We start from the raw sequence: 27,378 nt of genomic DNA on the forward strand, positions 1-27,378 counted from the left end.
AGCTGGGTCCCCAACCTGGCTCTGGAATGGAGGAATGGCCACAGGGGAAGGGCATGGCACGTCTGCTCTGACTATAAGGAACCTGGGTCAGTAAATGCCGGCAAAGTAAACAGCAGGAGTAAACCTCCTTGGCCCCCTCCTCACACTTGCCACACTCCCCAGGGAAGTGATGCTGAACTAGGAAAACGCAGGACATCCCATCTTAGAAATCTGAATCCACCATCTTCCCGAGCCTGGGGTGGGCACTGTGTCCTCACGCCCCCTGGCGGCGGGTCTGCAGTGGCACGCTGCACGCGCTCGCTCACGCAACATCCCCCCCAAGCGGACAGAGGACCAGCCTGGGCGCCAGACCGTGCCCCTCACCCCACTCTACAGATAAGGGGATATGGGCGCAGAGGCAGGGAGGGCAGGACCTGTGTCCTCGAAGGCAAGCCCCGGGGAGACTGGACCCAGGTGCTGTGTTTATTGCAAACATTTATTGAGCACCTGCTGTGAGGGTGCCGGAACCGCTGGACTCCTGGTCCAGTGCTCTTCACGACCCTGGCTGACCTTCTGCAATTCTGTCTGAGAGTCCTGCCAGCAGCTGGAACCTTCTCCTCCAGGTAGGGAAGCAGCAGGGAGGAGGACAGACTCCTGTTGGCCCACCTGCCGCCTTGTGGTCCAGAGACACAGAAGAGACAGACAGGACGGGGTGTGGGCGGAAGTGCTCACGGTGGGACAGGACTGGGGCCCAGTCAGCTGTGTCCGTTTCAAGTTTTTAATAAATAGTTCTTGCTGCTGCCCAGGCCGGCGAGGGCGGTGCCATCAGGCTCAGGCTTCCCAAGCTCCTGAGGGGCATGGGGTGCCCCCTTCTCATGCCAGTTCAGGCTCTGGCTCTGAAAGGAAAGGAGAAAGCACTGGGGTTACCTCCCTCTGCAGGTGTCCAGGTGCTGTCCTGGCAGGAGGGAGGCTCCCCAGGAACAGGTCTCAGCTGGTCCCAGCTCCAGAGGGGACACTGCACCTCTCCCCTCCCCCAAGTGGGATGGGGGTTGCTGGAAGCTCTTAGGGGAGGGATCCTAGCACCCACACACATATTCCGGGCTCTGAAGTGCAGTGGGTGGATCCATCTGTCCCCAGCCTCCATCCCAAGCTGCATCCCTCCCCCACCCCCATCTAGGACCCACGTCACTGACCAGCCTCAGCCTCGTCACCCTTGGCATCTGGCTCCTGCCACCAGTCAGCATAGATGCCCTCCTCATAGTCACCTTCCCCCTCAAACTCGGTGTCGGATGGGGCATCCTTGGGCTGCGTGGCCAGTTCTGTCTCCTCCAGCTCCATCTAGAACAGCCCCAGCGTTTAGTGAGAAACTAGGTCAGAGCAGGCCCAAGCCCAGAAGGGCTCCCTTCCTGGCCAAGGGGACCTCCTACCCACCTCTCAGTCCCCAAAGCCTCTCCTTCCCTAGTCTTAAGGTCTAATGAGAATGTTTTGAGGATTTCTCCTGCCAAACTGCCCCTTCCCTGAGCGGATGCATGGGGCTCCACCTGCAGAGATCTGGTGTTAGCACAAACACTGCCCCCTCCACAATCCCCCTCATAGGCATAAACACCCTGGTGACAATACTGTTGCCCCGCCAGGAACGCCTCTACTACCTGTGCACGAGTAGCTAGTTGTGTCTCCCTCACTAGACTGTGAGCTGCTTGGGAAAGGGACTGTGCCTTTCACAACTAACCCCAGCCTCGAGCATGGTCACTGGCAAACAGCAAGCCACAAGCAAGAGTTATCAAAATGGCTACCACTCCCTGAGCACCTACTGTGTGCCAGCTCTAGATGAAGTGCTTTACATACTTGATGTCATTTAATTCTCACCACAATGGTGTGAGATGGGCATGATTCTCCCCATTCGATGGGGAGAGGTGATGGATGAAGAAACAAGTTTGAGAGGCCACCTAAGGCTTGGCTGGAGGCTACCCACCTGGTAAGTGGTGCTAGCCAGACCTGGTGGCTAAGCCTGGGTGTGGACGGTGTGGACCCTGCCCCTGTGTTTGAGGAGCAGGGGCGTGGGGGTGGGAGCTAAGGAGGGGATGAATAAATAACCACTGAGCAGAACACTGTGGAGACATTCAAGCTGTCAAATCCTCATTCGAAATCAATGTAATGCACTATGGTCCTTCCTTCCTGGCACCCAGTATTCATTCAATCGCTTATTTGCTGGTTCATTCAAACTCAGTTCTGAGCAGGGAGCAGGAGCTCTGTGTAGGTGCCATGTTGAGAGCCGGGAGTAACCTGGTCCCCTGACTTAGACCGCAATCCTCCAGGGGACTGGCTGGAGAAGGGCCCCAAAGGTGAGATGGACCAGGGTTGCAAACAACCCCAGGTCCAGGCCACGGGTGGCCAGGGAGGCACGGAGGATCAGAGTTGGCACCGTGAGCCCAGGAAGAGAGAGGCAGGACATGTAGCAAGGGCTTCCTGGAGGAAGCACCATCTGAACTGGCCTGGGAGAAGCAGGACTGGGACACATACAGAACACTGAGGTAGGGGAGAAAAGGGAAGCTATAGAAAAGGGACAAGGACAGGCCGGGTGCGGTGGCTCATGCCTGTAATCCTAGCACTCTGGGAGGCAGAGGCGGGAGGATCACTTCGGCCCAGGAGTTCAAGACCAGCCTGAGCAAGAGCGAGACCTTGTCTCTATAAAAAATAGAAAAATTAGCCAGATGTGGTGGCGCCTGGAGTCCCAGCTACCCAGGAGACTGATGCAGGAGGATCGATTAAGCCCAGGATTTGGAGGTTGCAATGAGCTGTGATGACACCATTGCACTCTAGCCTGGGAGAGTGAGACCCTGTCTCCAAAAAAAAAAAAAGGGCAGGGACAAGGACATCCTCACCTGCTTAACTGCAGTTAACTGCTGGGGACTGGGACTGAACTCTGGCATGTGTAGTAGCCCCAGGAAAAGGCCCAAGGACCCCATCACAGCCCAGCCCTGGAGAGCAGGGGCCACTCACCTCATCGTCTGACTGCAGGTACATGCGGGTGAACTCCAGCAGCTCCCGCAGCTCAGAGGTCTGGTTGTGGTAGAGTGTCGCCTCCTGGAAGGTACGGGCAGGACTGAGCTGAACTCTGCTGCCAAATGGCAGGGAGCCAGGGCTCCTAGGATCTGGGCCCACTGGCCCTCTTCCAGCTCAAGGACCAGCAAACAGGTATCAGCTCATGTGCTGATCGAATATTCATAGCTGCCTGGAGCGCTGGGTTAAGGAGGACTCTGAGGGTTCAGTGGGAAAGAGTGCCTCAATCGATTAGCAATGTCTGCCACTGACAAGGAAAGCAGGAGTGGCACCATGTGCCCCATATTTGCCAGCATTGCTCCAGATTCCAAGAGGTTTCCTCAGTTGGTCAGGCCAGGGGGGCCCTGGGGAAGAGGGGCAAAGGTCAACCGTGAGGATGATGAAGGTGGGCAGGAGGGCAGGTGGGAACAGACACATATTTTGGTACCTCCCACATCCGGATGTCCCCATTTTGCAGGTGAGGCAACAGATTTGGCAGAGGTCATGATGCTCCCAGGACCACACAGCTGAGGCGCTGGGCTTTAAACCCAGGACTCTAACCACAACCCACATTCTTTCTCCCCACTTCCCCTCCTGCCCTCTGAGGAAGCCAGGAGATATTTTTACAAACTGCACGCCAGCAAGTGGTACCCACCTCCCGGGGCTGGAAGTCCTCTTCTTCCAGGCCCCAGCGAGCCCGGTGGAAGCGGTAATACACCAGGTTCTGCTGCATGACGCTGTCCTTGGGGTCGAAGAGCATATAGCTGGCGGCGCTGCGGGCGGCCTGGCGCACGTCATTCACTGCGGCAGGGCAGGGTGAGGAGCACCCCCTTCAGAGTCCACCCCACCCAGCCACCCCAACCCCAGCTCCCAGCTCAGCACAGTGCCCCTGCTGCCAGCGCCTCCCAGAATGCCTGCTGGGCTCTGTACCCCACCCAAGAGTAATGCAAACTAGCATGAGATGGGTACTTACATGTGCCAGGCCCGTGCAACTCATTTATGTCATCCCCATTTCACACACAAGAAATCTGAGGCATGGAGAGGTTAGATACATTGCTCCAATTTACACAGCTGGAGCATGGTGGCACTGGGGAATTGGAGGACCTCAGCCTCTCTATCTGCCCTCACCCTCTCTACCTCCTCCCATGAGGAGCCTCCCGGCCCCTTGATTCTCAGCCCCTGCACTCTAGCTCAGGTTCTGTCTGTATCTCGGCATCTCTGTGTTGCCAGAACCCTGGAGCTTGTCCACCCAGCCCCAGTCCATGCCAGGATCTCTCGCAAGTGAGGACAGCCACAAGTCCTGGTGCTTTTTATTAGTCCTGTGACTAATGGCCCTTTGCCCTCTGTAAGCCTCAGTTTCCTCATCTGAAAAATGGGTCCGGTAATGTCAGCTGCATGGTGTTGGTGAGAGGATCTAGTGAGAAAAAGGGCCTTGTAACCTGGCAAGTGCTTTGCAGCTGCTGGCTGTCCAGTCATTTGCCCGAGACCCTCTAATTCTCTGAGATCACTCTCTGTTCCCACTACAAGCCTCTCACCTGCCCCAGACCCCCAAGGGTCCTTCCCCAACTGCCCACCACCCAGGGACCTCGGTTCTCAGGGCTGGCTCCTGACGACTCTGGGAGGCTCCCAGTGCAGCCCTCTCCCTCACCCCTTCCTCCCCTACCCACGCCCACCCAGGGGGCTCACACTTGTAGTAGGCAAACTGCAGGTAGTGATACATGGTGGCCACAAACTTGTCCACGAAGTAGCCGCCCACATTGGGGGTCAAATTGGTCTCACAGTCCACCTTGCACTGCAAGGACTCTGCAAAGAGATCTGGGGGTGGGGGGCAGCAGTGAGGAGCTGGCAGTGTGGCTGAACAGCTCCGTCCACTGACGAACTCCAAATCCCAGCTCTGCCTCCTAAGCCTGTTGCCTTGTCCAGAAAATGCGTTGCTGTTGCGATTGCATGACAGATAATGTGTGTTTAGGGCTCGGCATGCGATATGTGATGCTGAGGAAGATTGCCGTGGGCTGGGCTGACTTACCACCCCACCGCTCAACCCCCAGCCCAAGCCAGAGGGAGCCCCGGGGCATTCTGGGTGAACAGCAGGTGGGGTTTGGGGGCAAGACAGAAGCCCAAACAGAGAAGCAAAGGACAGCCCTTTCCGCCCCCATTTGATTGACCCTGGAGCTAGAGATCCCAAGGCCAGGTGTGACTGCTGGCCACAAAGTGCTTTCTGCAGCACCCCTCCTGGGCTGTTTCCCCCGGGGAACTCCTTTGCCCCTGTAGTGCTCTCTGCCTGGAAGCCAGTGAATCTAAGCTTCCCAGACCCTTTTGGGATGTCACTGCCTCTCTGCACGGATGCCCAGCACATGGGACACTCCTGACTGTAGAGCTCTGCACTCGGCATCTCTCTGGGCAGACTGGAGGCTCCCTGAGGGCCGAGATAACACCTCACTCCGGTCCAGCTCCCCTGCACTTCCTAGTGCTCCATATGCCAGGAATGAATATTTGTGTCAAGGGGCCTTAGGAAGCATGGCCAGCTACCTGCTATGGCTGGGTAGAAGTCCTTGAAGTCCACCTGCTCGTGGGCCCCTTCACAGCCGGCCAGACACCGGGCAAAGACCGCCAGGTAGTCGGCCAGGGCCCGCTCCATGTCCTCGGTGCTGCTGCGGAAATCTCCGCTGTTGTAGAGCTTCACAGCCCGGAGGAACACGGCCTGGTGGGGAGCGGGGCAGGGGGAGTCAGGGGTCCCCAATACCTCCCCTCCTCTACAGGCCCTGTAGGCGGGAGCCCTTCCCCTGTCCCTCCCGCCACCTCGTAGGGCTGGGCCTCTAGGTCCGTGAGGGCGTCGTCGGCGACGTCCAGCATCCCCCGGTAGTAGCTGAGATACTTGGCGGTCAGCTCATGCTTCGGGTTCCTCTGGAGGAAGGTGTAGGCCGCGGCCACCGCCTTCTCCAGCCGGTTAGCCTGGTGGGGGCGTGCGAGGAGCGGGTCAGGGGGGCCAGAGCCCGCAGCCCTGAGCGCACGGGCACAGCCGGCTTCGTGCTCTGGGGGAGGGCAATGCTCTCCCGACCCGCGGGTGCGGAAACCCGACGCGCGCTCGGGACAGGCCCCGGGGCGGGTGGCGCCGGGGCGCAGCGCCCACCTTGAACAGCGCGTAGTGCAGGTACTGGTAGGGCAGGCGGCTCTGGAAGTCGCGCAGCAGCTGGCGCGGCGGGTAGGGCACCTGGAAGGCGGGCAGCGTGCGCTTGCAGCGTCGCAGGCAGGCGGCGCGCTCCAGGACGTGGCCGAAGAGCCACAGCTCGCGGGCCCACTCGTCGCCGCCGTCGCCGCCGCCGTCGTCGGGGCCGGGCGCGGGCGCGGCGCGGGAGGCCGCGGGCGGCGCGGGGCCGCTGCAGTTGGCGTGGCAGAAGGCCTCGCTGTCGCGCAGCAGCCGGTGCAGCCGCAGCGCCGCCTCGAGGTAGCGCGCGCTCTCGCGCCAGCTCTCGCCCTCGTACAGCTCCAGCGCGTGCCCGTAGGCCGCGGCCAGCGGCATCAGGTCCTCGGGCGGGAAGCCCCGGAAGCTGTACTTCTCGTACTGGGCGCCGGCGCTGCCCAGCAGCAGCCACAGCAGCCCCCAAGCCGCGCGACCCATGCCCCCGCTGGCCGGCTCCACCGAGCTCAGGGCGGCCCGGCCCCGAGGGGAGGGCGGGGGCCGGGGCTGGTGGCGCGCCCGCTGGGTCTTAGCGCCGGGCACCGACGGCGGGACGGCGGGGGAGGAGCCTGGGTCGCGTCCCCACTCTTTTTCAGAGGGTCCAGTAACGTCCTAGGCCCCCTACATTGGCCCGACCTCCTGCCCTATGGGGAGCTTCTCCTTGGCAGATAGATAGTGGGTGGATAGCGGAACGCTTCACGCCAAAGATGGGGCGCTCAGAAAGCGCCTCCCCACACAAAGATAGCGCCCCCACCTTAAGTTCAAGTCGCCGAGGGACGTGCCGCCTGCCTCAACCCCGCCAGGGAGCGTGAAGCCGGGGAACCCGGTCTTCCATCCCAGCTCCCCGCTGCACACCCCAGGTGTCCCCCCCGCCCCGCCCACGTCGGGAAGCACACACCTGATTGCAGCCTGCACGCCTTCCACTGTCACCACCACCCACCCGATCTCCGTCCCCGCGTCACAAAGTCCTTCTTGCAGTCTAGCTTTTGCGGGACAAAGCTGATCTTCTCTGGAGAGACCTTCCCTTGGAGGACAGTTGGGGGAGAGGGGCAAACACTGAGATGCCCCTCAGATTCCGGGGCCTCAGCACCCCCCTGGAGGGGCCTAGATTTGGGGGTGCCAGCAGAAGCAGCAAGGGATGCCTTGGCCCGGCTTTAGGACCCGGGGGCTCCGGAAAAAGAGGCTGAACTTTTTTTTTTTTTTTTTTGGAGTCCACTCAGACTGCTCATCTTTCCCGAACCTCCCTCCCGAGCCAGGCCCCAGGTCTCTCGGCCCCGGTGGAGATGGGGGAGGGGGAGCCGGAGCTCTTTGTGGCGCATTGCTCCCACTCCACCACCCTCAGCCTGGCCCCCTCCTCCCATCCCACCCCACCCCACACACCCCGCCCGGCCAGCTCAGTCTCCCCAGCCCCCATTCCACGTGGACCAGCCCGGGGCGGGGTGGGAAGGGGGACAGGAAGGGGGGGAGCCACCTCCGGGAGGAGGGGAAAGGAGGCTCGCTCGGCCTCACTGCCTGCAGTCCCAACTCCAGGCACCATGTTCCCCGCCGGGCCCCCCAGCTACACCCTCCTCCGGCTCCCCCTGCTGCAGTTGGTGCTGCTGCTGGTGCAGGCCGTGGGGAGGGGGCTGGGCCGCGCCAGCCCGGCTGGGGGCCCCCTGGAGGATGTGGTCATCGAGAGGTACCACATCCCCAGGGCCTGTCCCCGGGAAGTGCAGATGGGGGACTTTGTGCGGTACCACTACAACGGCACTTTCGAGGATGGCAAGAAGTTTGACTCGAGGTAATGCACCGGGCGCCCCCAGCCTCACCACTGCCCTTCCCCAACCCCGGATCTGGGTCCTGTGGTTACCTTGTTGCCCCTTTTAAGCTCTGTATCCCAGGACTCACTCGGTGATCCCTTAACCCCAGACAGCACCTTCAGGGGCTCCTGGGCATCCATCTCCCCCAAAATAGTCCCCTGCTCCAATTCCGAAGCTTCACCTCTCAAAGGACCCCAATTTCTTTCACACAAGCTCCCCCACGTCCCCCAGAGTGCTTGATAATCACGGTACCCTGTTTACTTACCATTGCTGTATTTAAGGACAAGGTGGAGGGGGCTGTTCTGGCCTACAGTGGTGGGGGAAGGGGTGGTCTCTGCTCCATGGGAACCCTGGGTGGTCTGTCATCAGCCTGGGACCCTCTTCCTTTCCACCTACACTGACTCCCTTCCTGGTTCCATCCCCAGTTTTCAGTGCCTTTGTGTTTAGAGAAGAGGGAATAGAACATTTTTTGGAGGGGGTGGGAATTTTCAGTAGCTGGTGGGCTGGGTGGGCATAAAACTGGGTAGGCATTATAATAAGACAGTTGGATGGACCTGGCGGGGGGTAGGGCATGGCTTGGTGAAGGGGCCCTGTCTGTCTACGTGTCACCCGCTCCGACAATGCCTCTCCAGGCTCCTCGAGGGTTTTGTGCCTCCCTCTGCGGTTCTCCGCACCCCCACCTCCCACCATTCCAGCTATACCAGGCCAGTGCCAGGGGCTGCCCGTCCTGCTAGCCTTTGGTTTGCACTGTTGTTGGCGGGGGCAGGGCAGGGCAGGGCTGTGCGCCAGCCTCGGGTAAACCTTGGGTCTCTGAATTCTCCTTCTTAGACCCTTCCCCTAACAACACACAACTCAGCCCACAGGAAATTAGCGGCCAGGAGGCAGGCAGTATATATTGGGTGAGAATGCGAACTTCAGAATTCAAAGGGTCCAAATCCAGGCTATGACTGCAGACAGGGAATTTTGTCCCTTTAAGCTTCACTTTCCTTATGTAAAAAATGGAGACAAAAACAGCCCCCACTGGCTAAGGCTGCTGTTAGGACTCAAACAAGATGAATGAAAGTTGGCTCCTCACAGCGCCTGGCAGTCCTTAAGCAGGTTCAATACACATTAGCCTTGACTCTTACAAGAACCATATGCCCTGATGGAGTTTAACTTGTAGAAACTTCTGCAGAGCTTGGGCCTTCATAACAGCACTATGAAGGAAACAGGCCAGACCTAAAACCTGCATCGTGGGCAAAGCCAAGTGCAGGCAGCAGCCAGGAGTACAGCCCTCGTGGGGACTCTGAGAGCCTGGCTGGGGCCCAGCTCGTGAGTGTTGAGCTTGGAAAACTTTCTTAACCCATGGCCCCCTTCCATCAAAATAAAAAATTTCTGAAAACTGAAAATAAACAAAAAGTGTATAACTAAAAACAAATAAAAGCCATGGCAATTTTAAAATAGACCTTTTCAAAATTGGAAGCCAGTCCCCATCCCCACCTCTGCCAGCTCTGCTTCCCCTTCCTTTTCTTGGAGAAGTGACAATGCAGTGGCAAAAACATGGGCTTTGGGATTCAACTGACCACATATCAGCTATATGATCTTGAGCAAGGCACTTGGTCTTTCACGTCTCAATTTTTCTCATAAGAAAACCGAAAACAATAATGCCCACCTCACAGGGGAGATGATTAAATAACATAACCAATGTAAAATGCCAGGCATTTAATCCGGCATATAGTAAGTGCTCAGTAAATGTTCCTCTGCCCCTCTGTGCTGTACTGACCACTCATTTGCTATCCGCAAATAGTAGCAGTGGCCAGGCCTGTCCACCCCACCCTACCCCTATCCCAGGGGAATAGAAGGCCCTGGCCTCCTGGAGGGGTCCCCTTTTGTAACAGCCCATCCTCTTAAGGTGGCATCATGGCTGACCTGGGAGGGAAACTTGAAAGACAAATGAGGAGCATGTGTGTACATCTCACCTGTGTATGGGGAGGAGGATCGTGTGTGCACCTGTGCATGATGCGACTGTAGGCAGAGGGACCATGTGACTGTGTTAGCCCTCTCCTCTACACACCTGAGGCCTCCATATCCCATCTGTCCCTCCCCCAGCTATGACCGCAGCACCTTGGTGGCCATCGTGGTGGGCGTGGGGCGCCTTATCACCGGCATGGACCGAGGCCTCATGGGCATGTGTGTCAATGAGCGGCGCCGCCTCATTGTGCCTCCGCACCTGGGCTACGGCAGCATCGGCGTGGGTGAGAAGGGCCGGGCACGAGCTGGGGGTGCAGGAGACCAGGAGGCAGAATCAGGGATCCCAGGACCAGAAAACTGAAGTGCAGAGACAGGGAGCGACTTGCCCAAGGTCATGCTGCACATGCAGCACGAACAGTGGCAGCTCTGGGACTAGAGTTTCAGTCTCCTGCCACTGGGATGAGAGGAAGGGGAGTGACAGGGCCCCGGGTGGGATCTGGCTTGACTGGGAAGGAGAGGTGGGTGCTAGGGGTGGGGGGAGGAGGGGAGCAGGACTCTCAGACCCCACTCCAACCCCACCCTGGGGTCTGCGCTAAACACAAGCCCCCGCTGCTCTGTCCTCACAGCGGGGCTCATTCCCCCGGACGCCACCCTCTACTTCGACGTGGTCCTGCTGGATGTGTGGAACAAGGCAGACACCGTGCAGGTGAGCATCTTGCTGCGCCCGCCCCACTGCCCCCGCATGGTCCAGGACAGCGACTTTGTCCGCTACCACTACAACGGCACTCTGCTGGACGGCACCTCCTTCGACACCAGGTAATAAGGGGCCGGAGGGGAGCCCTGGGGCACTGGGGGCTGTGGCATAGGGAGGGGAAGTCCAGGGTCCACCTGCCTCTCCCGCCTCCAGCAGCACCACCTCCACCTCATTCTCTGCAGCTACAGTCGGGGAGGCACTTACGACACCTACATCGGCTCTGGTTGGCTGATCAAGGGCATGGACCAGGGGCTGCTGGGCATGTGTCCTGGAGAGAGAAGGAAGATCATCATCCCTCCATTCCTGGCCTATGGAGAGAAAGGATATGGTGAGGACAGGCGGGGACTCAAGGGGGAATTCTCTAGAAGAGGGAAACCAGGGCTCCGCATATAGTTGTTCAGGTTGTGTACTGCACAAGCACGGCCATCCAGGGAGGCAAGTCAGGATGAAATCTAGACTTTGGTGATCATCTCACTAAGAAGGGGTGCTTTATTCTGATTCACACAAAGGCTCAGTGTGAGCTAGTGGTGGCCCTGGGGGAACCCAGCTCAGGCCTCACAGGAGGGGCAAGAAACCAGGCTGCTGATGGGAGGGAAAGGGCATGGTGCCCACCTAGGCCTTCCTGGGTCAAGGAGCCCCAGGTTGCTGCTCACCTGTATGGCTCAAGCCCTATCCCTTCCCCAGGGACTGTGATCCCCCCGCAGGCCTCCTTGGTCTTTCACGTCCTACTCGTTGATGTCCACAACCCAAAGGACACTGTCCAGCTAGTGACACTGGAGCTACCACCGGGCTGTGTCCGGAGAGCTGTGGCTGGGGACTTCATGCGATACCACTACAACGGCTCGCTGATGGATGGCACCCTGTTTGACTCCAGGTCAGCACCCTCTTTGACTCCAGGTTGGGAGGGTGCTGGGAAGTGAGGGGTGGCGGCTGGGGAAAGGCGGAGGAAGAAACTGATGCAGGAAGGAAAACACCAGGTGCTGGGGTCGCCCTGGGCAGCAGGTTGGGGGTCACTCTGAGCTGCCTGGAAGGGGAGGGGCCCCTTTGACTCCCTCCCTGGCCTCTTGCCTTGTGTTACAGCTACTCCCGCAACCACACCTACAATACCTATGTCGGGCAGGGTTACATCATCCCGGGCATGGACCAGGGGCTGCAGGGCGCATGCGTAGGGGAGCGCCGGAGAATCACCATCCCACCCCACCTCGCCTACGGGGAGAACGGAACTGGTAGGGCTGCTCCCTGCTCCTGCTCTTGAGGCCACCCCTGAAGTCACCCCTGCACCCTGCAGCTCCTTCCCTGAACTGCCCGTTGTGGCTGCCTCCCCCCACACCCATGATGGAATTCCAGCCACTGCTCTGCCCCCGTCATCACAGAAACACGTGCAGTTTACATCCAGTCACCCCCCTGAATCCTGCCATACGGACTCCATCCATTTTCTCCAGGGCAGTGCCCCACTGCCCCCTTCCATGGTGGAGAAGGGCAGCCACCTCCTGGGTTTGGAGAGGGAAGGGTGGTTGGAAGAACAGGACCAGCATAGCCCTAGGACCCAGCTGTGCTGGGAGCCTCAGTGTCCTCACCTGTAAAATGGGACAAATCGTATTGCCTACAGGGTAAGTTACTGAGTTTGCAAGGTGATGTGTGGAAAAGGGCTTTCTAACTGGAATGCCCCCTCCCCCGCCCCTCACCCCAACAAGAGTGTATTAGAAGAATCAACTCTGTGGACAAATGTCCCGTCCCATCCTCCTGTGGATCCCCATGGCGGGCAAGGGGTGTCAGGTCTAGGGGCCTCCATGGAGACCTCAGGAAGCCTCTCCTAGAGCTCCCAGCTGACCCCACTGCCCCATTCTGGCCTCAGGAGACAAGATCCCTGGCTCTGCCGTGCTGATCTTCGATGTCCACGTCATCGACTTCCACAACCCTGCAGATCCAGTGGAAATCAAGACACTGTCCCGGCCCCCTGAGGGCTGCAATGAGACCGCCAAGCCTGGGGACTTCATTCGATACCACTACAACTGCTCTCTGCTGGACGGCACCCAGCTCTTCTCCTCGTGGGTCCGGGGTGGGGCTAGGGCCGGGCAGCTGGGTGGGCACAGGTGTGGGGAGTCCTCCTAAGGGTCCCCCAGACTCCAGCTCCTCCCTCTGCATCCCCAAGCCTGGGGGGGCACTCAGTCTCTTGCTCCCCTGAGTCCCCATCTCAGAGAGCGTCAGGGAGCCATGAGGACATGGGATTCTTTACTCCCGAGGGGAAGGGACGGTGAAGCCAGCAGTAGAGGAGAGCAGTTGTTTCCATTTTATGGAGGGGACACCAAAGCAGGGAGAGAGGAGCCCACGAGGCCACCCTTCAGGGGCGGTGGCAAGATGAAAAGGGAAGCCCACGTCTGTGCTGATGGGCCTCTGCGCTCTGCTGCATGGCTGGGCGCTGGGGAGGACTGGAACTGAGGGCTGGTCCTGGGCTCAGCTCAGGGAGAGCGGGCTGCGAACTGGCCATCTGCTGTCCCTCAGGCATGACTACGGAGCACCGCAGGAGGCGACTCTGGGGGCCAACAAGGTGATCGAAGGCCTGGACATAGGCCTGCAGGGCATGTGTGTGGGGGAGAGGCGGCAGCTCATCGTGCCCCCACACCTGGCCCATGGGGAGAGCGGAGGTGAGGGGCCTTGATGGCTGGTGGGGGGAGCCAGGGAAGCCTTCAGGATGCTTCTGTGCCCACCCCACAGCCCGCTCTCCAGCCCCCAAGAGGGGAAACTGAGGCCGGTGGGCTGGAGAGCATACTGTGAAGTCAGGCGTGATGGGGACCCTTCCTTCCCTCCAGCCCGGGGGGTCCCTGGCAGTGCCGTGCTGCTCTTTGAGGTGGAGCTGGTGTCCCGGGAGGACGGGTTGCCCACAGGCTACCTGTTTGTGTGGCACGAGGACCCTCCTGCCAGCCTGTTTGAAGACATGGACCTCAACAAGGATGGAGAGGTCCCCCCGGAGGAGGTGGGTGAGGTTCCATCCTTATACCCACACTCACGCACTCACCCCACCCGGGAAGCCAGCTGGTGGGGCACGTCTGGCAAGAACAATGCATGTCCCCCATCCTGTCTGACCACCCCGCCCCTGTGCTGAATGACATGCCTCAGGCCCCTTGTCCCTGCCTTGTCCTTGGCACACATGCAGCGTGTTCTACCTGGGCCATCACTGACTGTCCCCTGCCACGCCCTCCACCCTGGCCCCATCCAGGACCCCAGCACCAGTGCCTGTCTTCTCCCAGTCCTTACTGAATTGGGCGTGGGGGGCAGCCGGGGGAAAAACAAGAAAAGAAACCTCCACCTGGGGGGCCCCTCCCAAGGCCACCACAGCTGCTCAGCCAGGACTCTCACTGCGCACCCTTCCCTGCCTCCCCTCCCCCAGTTCTCCACCTTCATCAAGGCTCAAGTGAATGAGGGCAAAGGTCGCCTTATGCCTGGGCAGGAGCCCGAGAAAACCATAGGGGACATGTTCCAGAACCAGGACCGCAACCAGGACGGCAAGATCACGGCCGAGGAACTCAAGCTGAAGTCAGACGAAGACCAGGAGCGGGTGCATGAGGAGCTCTGAAGGGCAGGGCCTGGGCCTGGCCCCGGCCCCAGACACGAAGGCCCACTGCTGGGGGGCGTGGCAGTGGGACTGACCTGCTGGCAGTCACCCTCTGCCGGGATGACGTCTAGGAGCCAGACGTCTAAAATGTTGTCACAGGAAACATCTCTCTAGTCCTCCCACAGCACAGATCTCTGTTCCATTTTCCTCTCCCCACCCCAAAGTCCTACCTTAAAAGGAATTACAAAGCCAGTTGGGGGCGGTGGGGTCTGAGGTTGGATAGGGCCATTGCTGGCCCCTTCCCTGCCCACCCCCCCCATCACTAGACAGGACTGAGCTCACTTCGTTATTGCCCCAAACTTCCCCTTTATTTGTGCTTCTCGTCATCCCCCCTCCCCAGGAGCATGGATCTGGGCTGGGGGACCCTCTGGCCCTCCTCCCCAGCCCTGACCAGCTGCCAGGGAAGGGTGGCTCCCGGAGGGCAGCCCTACCTCACCTGTCCCGTCCACCCGTCTGAATTCACTTGCCTCCGGTCGGGGCTGAGCTGTCCCTGGGGTGCTGGAGGTCAGGGCTGGGCTTTGAGTCACCCCTTTTCCCTAAAGAGGTTCCCTTCTGTAAGAAAGAAAGCAAAGGGTGTGTGAGGTAACTTGCTTAGGTGGGTTTTAGGGCTATGAGATCTTTGGGTTTGGGGCTGAGGGGTGGGAGGGGGGTGGGCAGAGCTCTGCACACTCAAAAGGCTAAACTAGTATCAGATCCCTCTCACTCGTGCCAAATAAAAGATAAAACCGAAGGCCTTCGGACATGGTCTTTTGGAATGGGGTGGACCCAAAGATTGGCGAAGAAAGAAGAGGCAACCAGGCTGTTGCCCTGGCCTCCTGAGCACTGGACAGTGAGCTCCAGGATCTGGGGCTGACCTCCTGGAGGTTTCCTGCCTCCTCCAGGCCTAACCTGGGGGTTTCATGTGGAGAGGGAGCCCTTGTGTCTCCCAGGGAGGGTGGATGTCCAGAGGAGAGAGGCCTGCAGGGGAGACATGGAGAGATGATCGTTGTCCCTAATTGTCCCAGTTGAATGGGAAAGACAAGGACCCTGGCTTTAAACACAACCTACAAAGCTCAAGGGTTAAGTTAAATGGCACAGATCGGATTTCACTCTTTCAGTAGATCATTTCCAATGCTGTGCTGTTCCCACCTCTCCCTGCTCCTGGCTGTCCACCATTCCCACCTGCCCATCCTCTCTCTTGCCAGAGGAAAGGTAATCGGGTTCCAATACCCAGTGTCTCCGGGCAGGACTTGCCTCAGTGCCAGCCAGGCCATCTGCCCTCACTTGCCAGACTAGACTCCCGCTGCTGTGACCGAGATGACATGACCCGAGCCTTCTGAGGACGGGGTGGGGACTTGGGAGAGAAAATGATAGGGCTGGCCCCACATACTGAATTGCCCAATAAGCACCGATTTCTTGCCCGGGATCCCCTGAGAGAGATGATTGCTCCTCACAACCAGTGCCTGACATTCCCTGGCCCCAAATCATCCAGAAATCTCTTTGAGGTCTGAAAAGTGGTTACCAACCCAGCCTCGCATGGCAACCACTCCCTCCTCCCAAAAATCTAACAAAACAGCCCTGAACTGAAGCAGAGAAATGCAGCTTGATGCAGGAGAAAAGGCACAGGCTTTGGTCAGAAACAATCAAATCCCGGCTCTAGTTCCTACCTGCGGAGTTGGGGTGAGCTATTCATCCTGCCCGAGCCATCTGCAAGCAGGAGGAACTACACCTACTTGTAGGGTCATCGTGAGGATCAACTGGCAGGCATTTAAGTGCCCAGAGTGGTGCTTGGCACACACAGGCACTCAGTAGCATTTGTATTGCTCCTACTTCAGATCCGCACATACACACAACTTCCCAGCCACCAGCCATTCTCTGCAGGAGCTGTGCAAGCGATTTTCTCTAAGGGTGGACAGGCTAAGAAAACATCAAGCCAGGTGTGGTGGCTCATGCCTATAATCCCAGCACTTTGGGAGGCCAAGGCAGGAGGATCTCTTGAGGCCACGAGTTCGAGATCAGCCTGAGCAACATAGCAAGACCCTCTCTCCAAAAAACACAAAAATTAGCCGGGCATGGTGGCAAGAGCTTATAGTCCCAGCTACTCAGGACACTGAGGCAGGATATCTTGAGCCCAGGAATTCGAGGTTACAATGAGCTGTGACAAAATCACCGTACCTGGCGACAGAGCAAGACTCTGTCTCTGAAAAAAAAAAAAGAAAAAAGAAACACCAGGTGAACTGGCTGTTGTACTTTTTCTTTCTTCAAAAGGTACCTTACAGAGAATTCAGCTAGTTTCTGACCATGCAAGTCAACAGGGCGAGAGGGAAGGAAAGAAACCGTGAAGACCGCCAGTACCGCCAGGCAGTAGTGCACCCATCACTGACACTGGCACACGGTTTCCCTCAGCTCCCTAGTCTCAGCACTCCCTTGTGGGTCATTATCCATTTCAGTGGCCCTGGACCCACAATAGGTGGAGGAGAAGGAGAGCCAAGATCATTGGGCAAATCCATACCCAAATGGATTCCCCTGGGAACCCCTAAAGAGGGGGCTCTCAGACACGGCCACCCCAGCTCAACCAATCCCAGCTGAATTTCCAGTTTGATGGCTGCAGCAGAATAAACCATTCCAGGCCAGAATCTCACTCTTCCAACCACCCCGCCCCACACCGCATTTAGGCTGTGCTTGGACAGGCCCCTCTGGCTAACTCACGGTGGTTTGCAAACTGTGTTCCATGGAGCCCTAGAAGTTTCTCAGGGATTCCCGTGCAGGCTCTGCGCCCCCCACACCCCCTGAATCAGAATAGCTCTGTTTCTTCAGTTTTCTTTATTTTGATCTGTTTCATACATTATATTTGTTTGAAGAACAGCATCACATGTTTAAAAATGTTGAAAAAAAGAATCGTTGGACTAGACAATTCTTAGAGCACTACCATGCTGTGGTCCATGGTTCATCGGGAACAGCGCCTGTGCCCCCACCTGGCAGGGCCTTCCTCAAGCCTCCAGTGATGAAGGCACCAGGGGAGAGGAGGAGCATGGAAGGGCCCAGTCTTAGCGGTCCTGGACTTTGCTCTGTGCTCACGGAGGAATGGCCTCCCCGGGAGGCGTCCTCTCCTCGTCTTGGCCTGCAGGGCCTGGCCCGAGCCTGTGCCCTCAGGAGCCCTGTATCTCCACCTGGTCCCCCTGGTGCAGGATGTGCTGCAGCAGCCCATTGACCACGTCCAGCGTCTCGTCCTTCTCCAGCACGATGTCATAGGAGTTCATGTAGCGCTCCCGCCGTTCCTCCACCTGCCCAGGGTGAGGGAAGGAGCCGCAGAGTCCCCCAAATGCCCAGCCACTCTTGCTTACTCCCAAGCACCTGGGGCTGGGGACGAGGGCATTCGAGCAGCAACTCCCAGCTCCCTTTAAAGAGCCTGAGGAATTCAAGGTTACAGGAACCTGCCCTTGGGAGACACAGATGGGTGACAGGCAGGGCTACCACCATTAACCCTTGGTCAATGTCAAAGGACAGTAATAAGGATTAAAAGAAAAAAAACCAGACACTGCCTCTAATCCCCCTGGACTGAGTTTCATACAGCTCAAGCATCCTTGTGGCTGCCCAGCTTGTCCTCATACTTATGTCCCTTTATAATCACGCTGTTTTTACCCCTGTCAATTTCTGGTCTGTTCTTGTTATTTTTCTTCTCTAAATTATAAACCCATGTCCTGAATACCAACATCTCCCACTTCAATCATGCCTTCCAGGTACAATTTAGGAGAACTGGTAATCAGCCTGTTTCCTAAACTCTACCACCCTGGACAAGTAACTTGGACAGGTTACTTCACCTCCTTGCCTCAGTTTCCTTATCTGTAAAATGGGGATAATAGTCACTATGTCCAAGAGTTGTTGTAAGATTTCAATCAATATCTGTGACATGCTGAGAACAAGGCCTGACATAGGAAGTGCTCAGTAAATTCAGGCTGGGATCAAGTGCCTGGCACAATCCTCTCTCTGAACTCCTGTTAGGCCACGTGGTGAGCACACAGCTGTCATCACTGGGTGTCTCTGTTTCCTATGAGATTATGCGCTCTCAAAGAATATGGCTTGTGTCTTACCTCTGAACCCATAATACTCTACACAGCGTGCAGCATGTAGGTGTTCAAAAGCATTGATAACAGGAATGCAAAGAGAAGAAAGCCCTACCTTGTCATTTAGGAAGCCAATCTTGAGAATGTTCTGCACACCAGGAACCCCATCAGCCATAGTGAGGTCCCCCATGGAGTCTCCAAGCAGGATGATGTTGGTTTTGCCCTGCAGCTGCTGGAAGTAATTGGAGTTCTCGCACACGGAGCTGTTCTTGTTGTACGTGTGTATGAGCTGGCCCTTAAAGCCCTGTAGGACACCCTAAAGAATCAAGACAAGAGACAGACGGAAGGGCTACAGGGACACCACTTTGCCTCTGTCTCTGTCACAAAGGACAGGGAATTTGGAAAGCCATAGATAACACCAAAACTTGACTGTTGCCTAAATTAGGGGTCAGCAAACTAGGGCCCATGGGCCAGATCTGGCCTGTTTTGGGAAATAAAGTTTTATGGGGACACAGCTACACTCATTTGTCTGCACACTGCCCATGGCTGCTTTTCTGTGCCATGATGGCAAAGTTGAGCAATTGTAACAGAGACTGTGTGGCTCACCAAGCCTAAAACACTTACTTCCTGGCCTTTTACAGGAAAAGTTTGTAAATCCTGGTTTAAACTAACAGGAGCCATCAAATATGATTGATTATCTGTTTTGGTGGAAGCATGAGGTTCATGACATAAATGCTGTTCAGGTCACATGTGTGCTAATGCTCGCTGTGGGCCACATCCTAATCACAGGTCATCAGTTTTATGGGGAAGAAATCGGAATGTGGGTGAGTCGGAGTAGCCCACCTCTGACTCTAGAGAAACAAGTCAAAGTCCAAGCCCTTCAGGACCCAGGATGGCACATGACCCATGGCAGTGACATGGGGTTAGCTGACCCATAAACTAGGTACCCCATGGCACAGAGTTGACTGTCGGCCAAACACTGCAGAGAAGGTCCTTTGAAAGTAACCCATAAATAACTGCAACTGCCTGAAGGCAAAGGGCCAGGCTGGGTTCATGCACAAGGTCAAGTGCCCTGACTGGAGGTCCCCACCCTACTTCCTTCCCCAGCCCAAGTGAGATTTAGCTCACATCTTCATTAAAATCCATGTAGTTAGACACGATGTGGATATTGGGGTGGAATACTTTCATCTGTCGGATAATTTCTTCCAGGATATCACCAATGCCCGCCGAAAAGATGAAAAGGGGAATGTTGTTATGGTAGAGTGTGTTGAAGAACGTCTTGTATCCCTCCCTGAAAAGAGAGGAAGGAATTTTGAAGTGGCACTGCCTCTGCTCCTGCTCTTTGTTTTCTACTTAGGTTATGTTTTAAAATTTGGCCAGCTGTGGTGGCTCATGCCTGTAATCCCAACACTTTGGGAAGCCCAGTGGGAGAGATCCCTTGAGGCCAGGAGTTCGAGGCTGCAGTGAGCTATGACTGCGCCACTGTACTTCAGCCTAGGAGACAGAGTGAGACCCCATCTCTAAAGATAAATAAAATAGAATAAAACATTTTAAAAAAATATTTTAAATTGAGCATACAATGTATTCAGTAAATGGTTAAAGTGTACTAATCCTGAGTTCAGCTCAGTTAATTCTGCAGTATGTATATACCCATGTAACTAACCAGCTCAAGCTTCCCTCACGGTCCTTCCCAGTCAATACCATCCCTCCCTATTTTGCCTTCCTATTGCCATGGAATAGCTTTGCCCGTCCTTGAACTTCATATAAATGGACTCATACAGAATGTATTCTTTTGTACATTCTGGCTTATTTTGTTCAACATAACGTCTGTGCGGTTTATCATGTTTTGCATTCAATAAACAGTACATTCTTTGCCACTGCTACATTAGTCCACCATATAAATGTGCCAGAATTTATCTATCCACATTCCTCTATTGATAGACAATTGGGATGCTTCCAGATTTTAGCTATTTATGCTGCCATGAACACCCTGCCCATGTCTTAGATAGTGGCTATATGCACTCATTTCTCTTTGGTATACACCTAGGAGAGGGACAGAAGGTAGGCGTATGTTTTCTGCTATTGTTCATACAACCGGGCAGTTATTCTGGGCACCTTCACTGGGGGACACTCCACCCCCACCCCAGCACTTACTGGGCCAGCACAGGTCTCTTCTCTCTTGGCTTTTCTGGAGCCAGCAAAGCAATCTCGCCAATTAGGATGCACAATCCTTTTTTTTTTTTCTTTTGAGACAGAGTCTCACTCTGTGGCCCGGGCTGGAGTGCCGTGGTGTTAGCCTAGTTCACAGCAACCTCTAACTCCTGGGCTTAAGCAATCCTCCTGCCTCAGCTTCCCAAGTAGCTGGGACTACAGGTGCACACCACCGCGCCTGGCTAATTTTTTCTATTTTTAGTAGAGACGGGGTCTCGCTCTTGCTCAGGCTGGTCTTGAACTCCTGAGCTCAAGTGATCCTCCCACCTCAGCCCCCAGAGTGCTAGGATTACAGGTGGGAGCCACCACGCCCAGCCAGGATGCACAATCCTGAGGGCAGGCACCTCTGTCAGCTCCTTCCTCTATGAGTCCCCACCCCTCCCCCAGGAAAGAAAGCCCCAGCAGATAGAGAAGCTCAGCGAAGGCCACCAATGACCAAGGGTCCCAGCCTAGCCAACTCCCATGTCTGGATAAAAAACATCAGTCACCAGAGAGACCCAAAAGTCTTTCACTGTTGTGAAAAATGAGCTAGACTCTGCTCTAGGCAATGAAGCCCCAGTCATTTCACACTATGTCCACTACCAGCCAACTGCTTCCTAGCATAGGTAGGAAATCCTTTAGCTGTAAAAGGAGAGTAAAAACAAGATCTTCTTCCTATCAGTTGCTCGTGTTGCCATGTCTCTTCTGGATCTCCAAGCAACTAACTTCTCTCCACCCTCCCCCAGCCTCCTTTTTGTGAGCAAAACAGTTTCAACGGGTTGTCATAAATGTTTTCCAGAGCAAGAAGCTTACCTGAGCATGGCATTGGACTCTCTAACCACCTGGGCTATCTGAAACTTCTGAATCTTCTGCTGACACAGGAGATTGTGCGCTTTGGTCCACCTAGAAACAGACATCCACAAAACCCCAAATTCAAATTGCTCAGGTAAGTAAAATGTCCCTTGCCTTTACAGAACAAAGTCCCCTTTGACAGCATGGACAATGAAGGCCTCAACCTTCTCCACAGAGCCATTCCCTAAACGACACTGGCTGTCCTTAAAAGGAAGAGGTGAGAAAGCGACGTAAGAGAGGCAAGAGTGGACTGCTGAAGTCGAAGCTCTCCTGAATCCCTTGCTCCGTGACTCCACGCACTGGAGAGATGCGACTCTGCCAGGGATGCTGGTTTCTACAGCAGGGTTGCGAAGGTTTGAACGTGTCCCCCAAAGTTCACGGGTTGGAAACTTGATCCCCAGTGCACAGGTGTGGGGAGGTGGGGCCTAATGGGAGGCGTCCGGGTCATGGGGGCACTGTCCTCATAAATGGATTAATACTGTTGTTGTGGGAGTGGGATCCTCAGAAAAGTTCAGCGCCTCCCCCGGCCCCCCCACCCCCGCCTTTCTGCAATGGGATAATGCAGCAAGAAGGCCATTATCTAAAGCGAACCTCTTGATATTGGACTTCTCAGCTTCCAGAACCATAAGCCAATGAATTCTGTTCATTACAAATTATCCAGTAGCAAAAAACCCTCAACCCTAAATGACAAGGGTCATTTCCCCACAGCACTTATCCCCCAAACTAAGGGGTTTCTAACTTAGCCCATAGATTCCCTGAGGGACTCGACTCTAGCAGCAGCCACAGCAGCCCCAGGTGTATCTGAAAAGTTTGTTCTAGCAGTTGGGGTTACAGCATCGGGCTAAGCCCTCAGTAAGGTAAGGGAGCCTGTCATCTCCTCAGAGCCCTGGGAAAATCCGCCCCTTCTGCCCACTCTGGGCCCAGGAGCATTCCCGCACCGTCACTTACCACTCTACCATGTGAGGCAACTTCTCCTTGATGCTCCGCTGGGGGTCAATCTCAATGGGGTAATAGTGGTGAAGGAGCGCCGAGAGCTGAGACGTCCACATGAAGGGGAAAGCCATTAGTCACCATCAAGTTTTCCCCAGCAAAGTCCTACAACTTTGTGCAAGAAAAAATCACCCAGATAATGCAACTTCATGTAAAATTGTCAGTTTTCTCGAAGTTTGCATTTGGGGACACAGCATTTACACCAGTGGTCCCCAACCTTCATGGCACCAGGGACTGGTTTCATGGAAGAAAATTTTTCCATGGACCACGGTGATGTGAGCAGTGGTGAGCAGCTATAGCGGCTACAAAAACAGATGAAGCGTCACTCACTCGCTCGCTGCTCACCTCCTGGTGTGTGGCCTAGTTCTTAATTTCATGGAACACAATTTTTCCAAGGGCAGGTGGTGAGGGGCTCAGGTGGTGTTTCTAGGCCCAGTTCCTGGGTTGGGGACCACAGACCACAGATTTACAAGACTCTAACTTTTTCTGTCTTACCATCTTCCAGCATAATTGCTCAAGACACTTGCATTTATCTATTTGGTAATGTCTGGGAGCACCTAAAGTCACAGATCTGGTCATTCCTTTGCACTCACCCTGAGAGAGTGAGGTCTAAGAATGAGCAATATAAGCAGCTTTCACTTTCAGGTAAAAGGGGACTAAGTATTTTTTTTTTATATATATATATTTAAAAATTTTTAGTGCTCAGTTGCCTTCTTTGTTTTTTTGGTTGAGACAGAGTCTCACTGTGTAACCCTGGGTAGACTGCAGTGGTGTCACTGTAGCTCACTGCAAGCTCCAACTCCTGGGCTCTAAGCGATCCTTCTACCTCAGCCTCACAGGTAGCTGGAACTACAGGTGTGCGCCACCAGACCTGGCTAATTTTTCTATTTTTTTTTGTAGAGACGGGGTCTCACTCTTGCTCTGGCTGGTCTCGAACTCCTGACCTTAAGCAATTCTCCCACCTTGGCCTCCCAGAGTGCCAGGATTACAGGCACAAGTCATCAAGCCCAGACTTTGTTTTTTGTTTTTGTTTTTGTTGTTATTAATTAGCTTAGTCATCAGGGCTTCACCAGTAAGAACGGACTAATGCTGTGTTTCCCAAAATGTGGTACACTTTCTCAGGTGGTAGGCAAGATGATTTTAGGGCATATATGGATAAACACTTTTCACTTCAGTAGTTTCGGATTCCTTTCATTGTACGTTAGAAAAAGAAAACTAGCACATCAAACTCATGCTTTCATAAAGATTGTTTCTTTGTAAGTTAATTACATTCAGATTTTTAAAAGCAGATCAATCTAAAGAAAGATAGTTAATGAAAGTGATGCAGAGACCAGGTGTGGTGGCTCATGCCTGTAATGCTAGCACTCTGGGAGGCCAAGGTGGGAGGATTGCTTGAGCTCAGGAGTTTGAGACCAGCTAGAGCAAGAGTGAGATCCCGTCTCTACAAAAAAAAAAAAATAGAAAAATTAGCCAGGTCTGGTGGCGCATGCCTGTAGTCCCAGCTACCTGGGAGGCTGAGGCAGGAGGATCGCTTAAACTCAGAAGTTCAAGACCAGGCTAAGCAAGAGCAAGACCCCATCTCTACTAAAAATAGAAAAAGTAGCCTGTCAAAGTGGTGCATGCCTGTCATCCCAGCTACTCAGGAGACCAAGGCAGGAGGATAGCCTAAGCCTAGGAGTTTGAGGTTGTTGTGAGCTACGATGACGCCACTGCACTCTACCTGCGGTGACAAAGCAAGACTCTATCTCAAAAATTAAAATTAAAAATTAAAAATAGGGCTGGGTGCAGTGGCTCAAAACTGTAATCCCTGGGAGGCCAAGAAGGGAAGATCACTCGAGGTAGAGAGTTCAAGACCAGCCTGAGCAAGAGCGAAACCCTGTCTCTAGTAAAAATAGAAAGAAATTGGCTGGACAACTAAAAATATATAGAAAATACTAGCCAGGCATGGTGGCGCATGCCTGTAGTCCCTGCTACTCGGGAAACTGAGGCAGGAGGATCACTTGAGCCCTGGAGTTTGAGTTTGCTATGAGCTAGGCTGACGCCACGGCACTCTAGCCTGGGCAACAGAGCGAGACTCTGTAAATAAATAAATAAATAAATAAGTGACACACAGATCATGAAAGTAGTAGATTGTACTTTAGGACACAGCATGTGTGGGTAATTCCATCAAAGTGTCAAATCAGGCAAATTCACAGCATCTACAAGTGTCATATCTGGCTGAGGTTTCTGTCTACATGCCAGGACACTCCAGGGTGGCTGCTTCAGGCATCATGTATCGTGAAGAGCCCGTCAGTAAGACTGCCCAGTATGAATGAGAAGGAACTGAGTAAAGAATTTTAATATTCACATGGTCTCAGGAATATGACGAGATCAAATGAAATCCCTGTCCATCTGTCCAAAAGAGGATTAAATGCAAAGATTATATAATGGCAAAGGCAGAAAGCTCCTGAAATGTATTAAGATTCTCAATGTGTGTGTTTTTAGAGTGTGAGAACATGTTTCTAAAAGCATACTAGAACACAACACAAGAATATAATCTTAAAAAAGGAAAAAAGATTTCTTACATAAACTTTGCTCCCCCACCAAACCCATCAATACCAAGAATCTTAGTTTCTCTAGCTTCTTTATCCTTGACAGAGCATCCAAACTACTATCTTACTTGTGGACACAGCTTTCTATAGGTTCATAAGATCAAGGATGTTGAGGAACCAAAAAAGTGACTTGACAAAGGCAATCACTGGTGAAGCCAGAGCTACCTTGACCTAAAAGTGGCATCTCTAGAGAGTCAGGTTTTACAATTGTAAGAGTTATCTATAATTCGCCGCCTATTTTAATAACAAGTACTCATAACAGAGTCTTGGAAGAGTTGACTAACATGAGAGAACAACAGACCAGTTAGCATGCAACTAAGTGAATAATTAAGTGGAACTAAATGATACAGTTATTCAGCAGAAACAGCTTAGCAACCTGCAGAGCAAAGTGCAGCTAAGCAGCATGGCTCTGCTTGGGCAAAGCTGTCCTGAGAGAAGAGTGTGGAGCAAGGTAAACCAACAGTGAAGGCTATAGAGATCACTTTATGGTATTTGTATACATCTTACAGAAATGGGATGGGAGTTATCATATAGACATTAACTCAGAAGTCATTCTTGATATCTGTTGCCTTATCAAAAAATGTATATTATCAAGGAAAGAATATAATGTAGTGAGAAGAGTCTGGACAGAATCACATCTATGCAAAAACCAAGCTCAGCAACTAGGCTGTATAAGCCTAGGTAAATTGCTGAACCTCTCTAAGCCTCTGTTTTCTCATTTGTTAAATGGAGACAGAAATAGTCTGATCCACCTTTTAGAGTTACAGGAGGGCTAAATAATGATGTTCAAATCTCTTGTAAACTCTATAGCTAACAGTAAACCTAATGTCCAGATTCCAACCATTAATCATCATATGACCTGGCCAATAAGGAAAAGCTGTCCCGAAGTATTAAGACTAGATCCACCCAAGCATAACAACAATTTTTTTGCAAATTAATTTTCTAAGGTTCCTCTCCTGGAATCTTTGGTTCTAACCAGGAACCACTTGAAGTAGCATATGACAGCCATTTCTGAGCCAAGAAGTGGAACAACCCACCTCTTTCTGACATTCCTCACTGATGATCTTGCTGTTGTCCAGAATATCTGGAAAAACACAAAAGTCCTTGTACTCACCCCTTAGAAGTCATCACCTTGTTAAGCCCAACAAGACAGCTAGTATGTGACTTACTGTGAGAAGAAGGGCATCGCTTTCCATTATATGCAAACCTGCTCAAGGTCATGTCAAAATCAGAAATCACCTACAAGGTAAAAGAGAGATGAGGTCTAAAGAGGTACCTTCTCAGGTGGCCCTGCCTCAGCCTGGGAGATGATTATGGAAGTCAAAACAGCTTAGTGGCCACGCTGTAGGCAAAGTCTTGGGGGAGTTAGGGAGGGACAGAGGGGGGACAGGGAAGAAGTTATCCTAATTAGCACACATGTTAACCCTGAGGAAAAATCAGTCTGGGGGAGGCCTGAAGACTCAGGACCCCTCTGGCTCTTGCAATAGCACCCATCTCAATGCCATGTCATCCTTCCTATGGGGTATCCACCTTTACGGCCCATCTCCACATCTTCGACTTCTCGGGGAGGCCGCTGGCCTGGGGTGTTTTTTGTCTAATTAGAGGAAGCACCATAACCATATTGAGAAATTTGAAATCTAGGTTTTAGATCAGGTGGGATCTCCTTCAAGGTAAAACAGGAGACCCAACCTGCCTGCCTTCGGGTCCTGGCCATTTCTTGGGGCGCAGGCCTTGCACGTGCCCGCTGCAGAGCAAAGCGGGAAGGCCCAACCGGCAGGAAACCTCCCCAGCCGCCCCCAGACCCGCTGGCCCAATGTCAGCCCAGAGGTACCTGTAACCGGTCTCCCCCGCCCCTGCGGAGGGCGCCCACGATCTCCTGCACCCGCCCGGGCTGCCGCATCAGGACCGAGGCCTTCATCAAGGTGCTCACCTGTCCCGAGACCCGAGAGAACGGCTGACCCCGGCGCCGAGGCGGGGCCGGGGTACGCCAGGGGGTGGTACTGGCTGGGATGACGCGGCAGGGCCTCGGCGGCCCGCTGGGGGCCTCGGAGCGCCCCAGGGGTCGGGGCCCGCCCCAAGCCAGACGCTTCCTCCCGTCTCACCTCTTCAGCCATGGCGCTCGGGACCAGACAGCGGCGCCGGGATACAACGACCGGCTCTGAGGCCGCACTGCGCAGGCGTCGCCTCCCGCGCGGAGGGCGCGACGAACAGCAAAGCGGGGCGGAGCGGAGCCAGACCGGGGAGGGGCGGGGCCGGCCGGGAGGGGCGGGGCGGAGCGGAGCCAGAGCGGGGAGGGGCGGAGCGGAGCCAGAGCGGGGAGGGGCGGAGCGGAGCCAGAGCGGGGAGGGGCGGGGCGGGGCGGGGCCGGGCCGGGCAGGGCGTTGCGTGGGCAGGGCGACC

General features: G+C 54.7%; 3 protein-coding genes across 4 annotated transcripts; 1 reads left to right on the forward strand and 2 right to left on the reverse strand.

Annotated features, from left to right (window-relative positions):
- Positions 1 to 421: 421 nt before the first annotated feature.
- Positions 422 to 7,498, reverse strand: P3H4 (prolyl 3-hydroxylase family member 4 (inactive)). Its single transcript, XM_045526525.1, has 8 exons — positions 6,149 to 7,498; positions 5,818 to 5,970; positions 5,548 to 5,719; positions 4,705 to 4,833; positions 3,674 to 3,819; positions 2,980 to 3,063; positions 1,173 to 1,317; positions 422 to 875 (listed from the first exon to the last, which is right to left on the reverse strand). Exons 1-8 carry the CDS (start codon positions 6,635 to 6,637, stop codon positions 853 to 855), a joined length of 1,341 nt encoding a protein of 446 aa, XP_045382481.1. The 5' UTR covers positions 6,638 to 7,498; the 3' UTR covers positions 422 to 852.
- FKBP10 (FKBP prolyl isomerase 10) lies at positions 7,417 to 15,042 on the forward strand. Its single transcript, XM_045526524.1, has 10 exons — positions 7,417 to 7,976; positions 10,084 to 10,229; positions 10,572 to 10,761; positions 10,882 to 11,027; positions 11,384 to 11,573; positions 11,780 to 11,925; positions 12,555 to 12,747; positions 13,202 to 13,344; positions 13,510 to 13,673; positions 14,088 to 15,042. The coding sequence occupies exons 1-10, from the start codon at positions 7,480 to 7,482 to the stop codon at positions 14,271 to 14,273; spliced, it is 2,001 nt and encodes a 666-aa protein (XP_045382480.1). The 5' UTR covers positions 7,417 to 7,479; the 3' UTR covers positions 14,274 to 15,042.
- Positions 14,757 to 27,187, reverse strand: NT5C3B (5'-nucleotidase, cytosolic IIIB). 2 transcript variants are annotated; one of them, XM_045526527.1, is made up of 9 exons: positions 27,081 to 27,187; positions 26,810 to 26,908; positions 26,148 to 26,217; positions 26,016 to 26,062; positions 22,346 to 22,431; positions 21,359 to 21,448; positions 19,484 to 19,646; positions 18,471 to 18,671; positions 14,757 to 14,864 (listed from the first exon to the last, which is right to left on the reverse strand). In XM_045526527.1, the coding sequence occupies exons 1-9, from the start codon at positions 27,090 to 27,092 to the stop codon at positions 14,772 to 14,774; spliced, it is 861 nt and encodes a 286-aa protein (XP_045382483.1). In that variant the 5' UTR covers positions 27,093 to 27,187; the 3' UTR covers positions 14,757 to 14,771. The 2 variants fall into 2 exon arrangements, with proteins under 2 accessions (XP_045382483.1, XP_045382482.1); XM_045526526.1 differs by lacking the exon at positions 14,757 to 14,864 and adding an exon at positions 17,100 to 17,575.
- Positions 27,188 to 27,378: the final 191 nt, after the last annotated feature.

The sequence above is a fragment of the Lemur catta genome, chromosome 15 (genome assembly GCF_020740605.2).
Source record: "Lemur catta isolate mLemCat1 chromosome 15, mLemCat1.pri, whole genome shotgun sequence".
Classification (NCBI taxonomy): Eukaryota; Metazoa; Chordata; class Mammalia; order Primates; family Lemuridae; genus Lemur; species Lemur catta.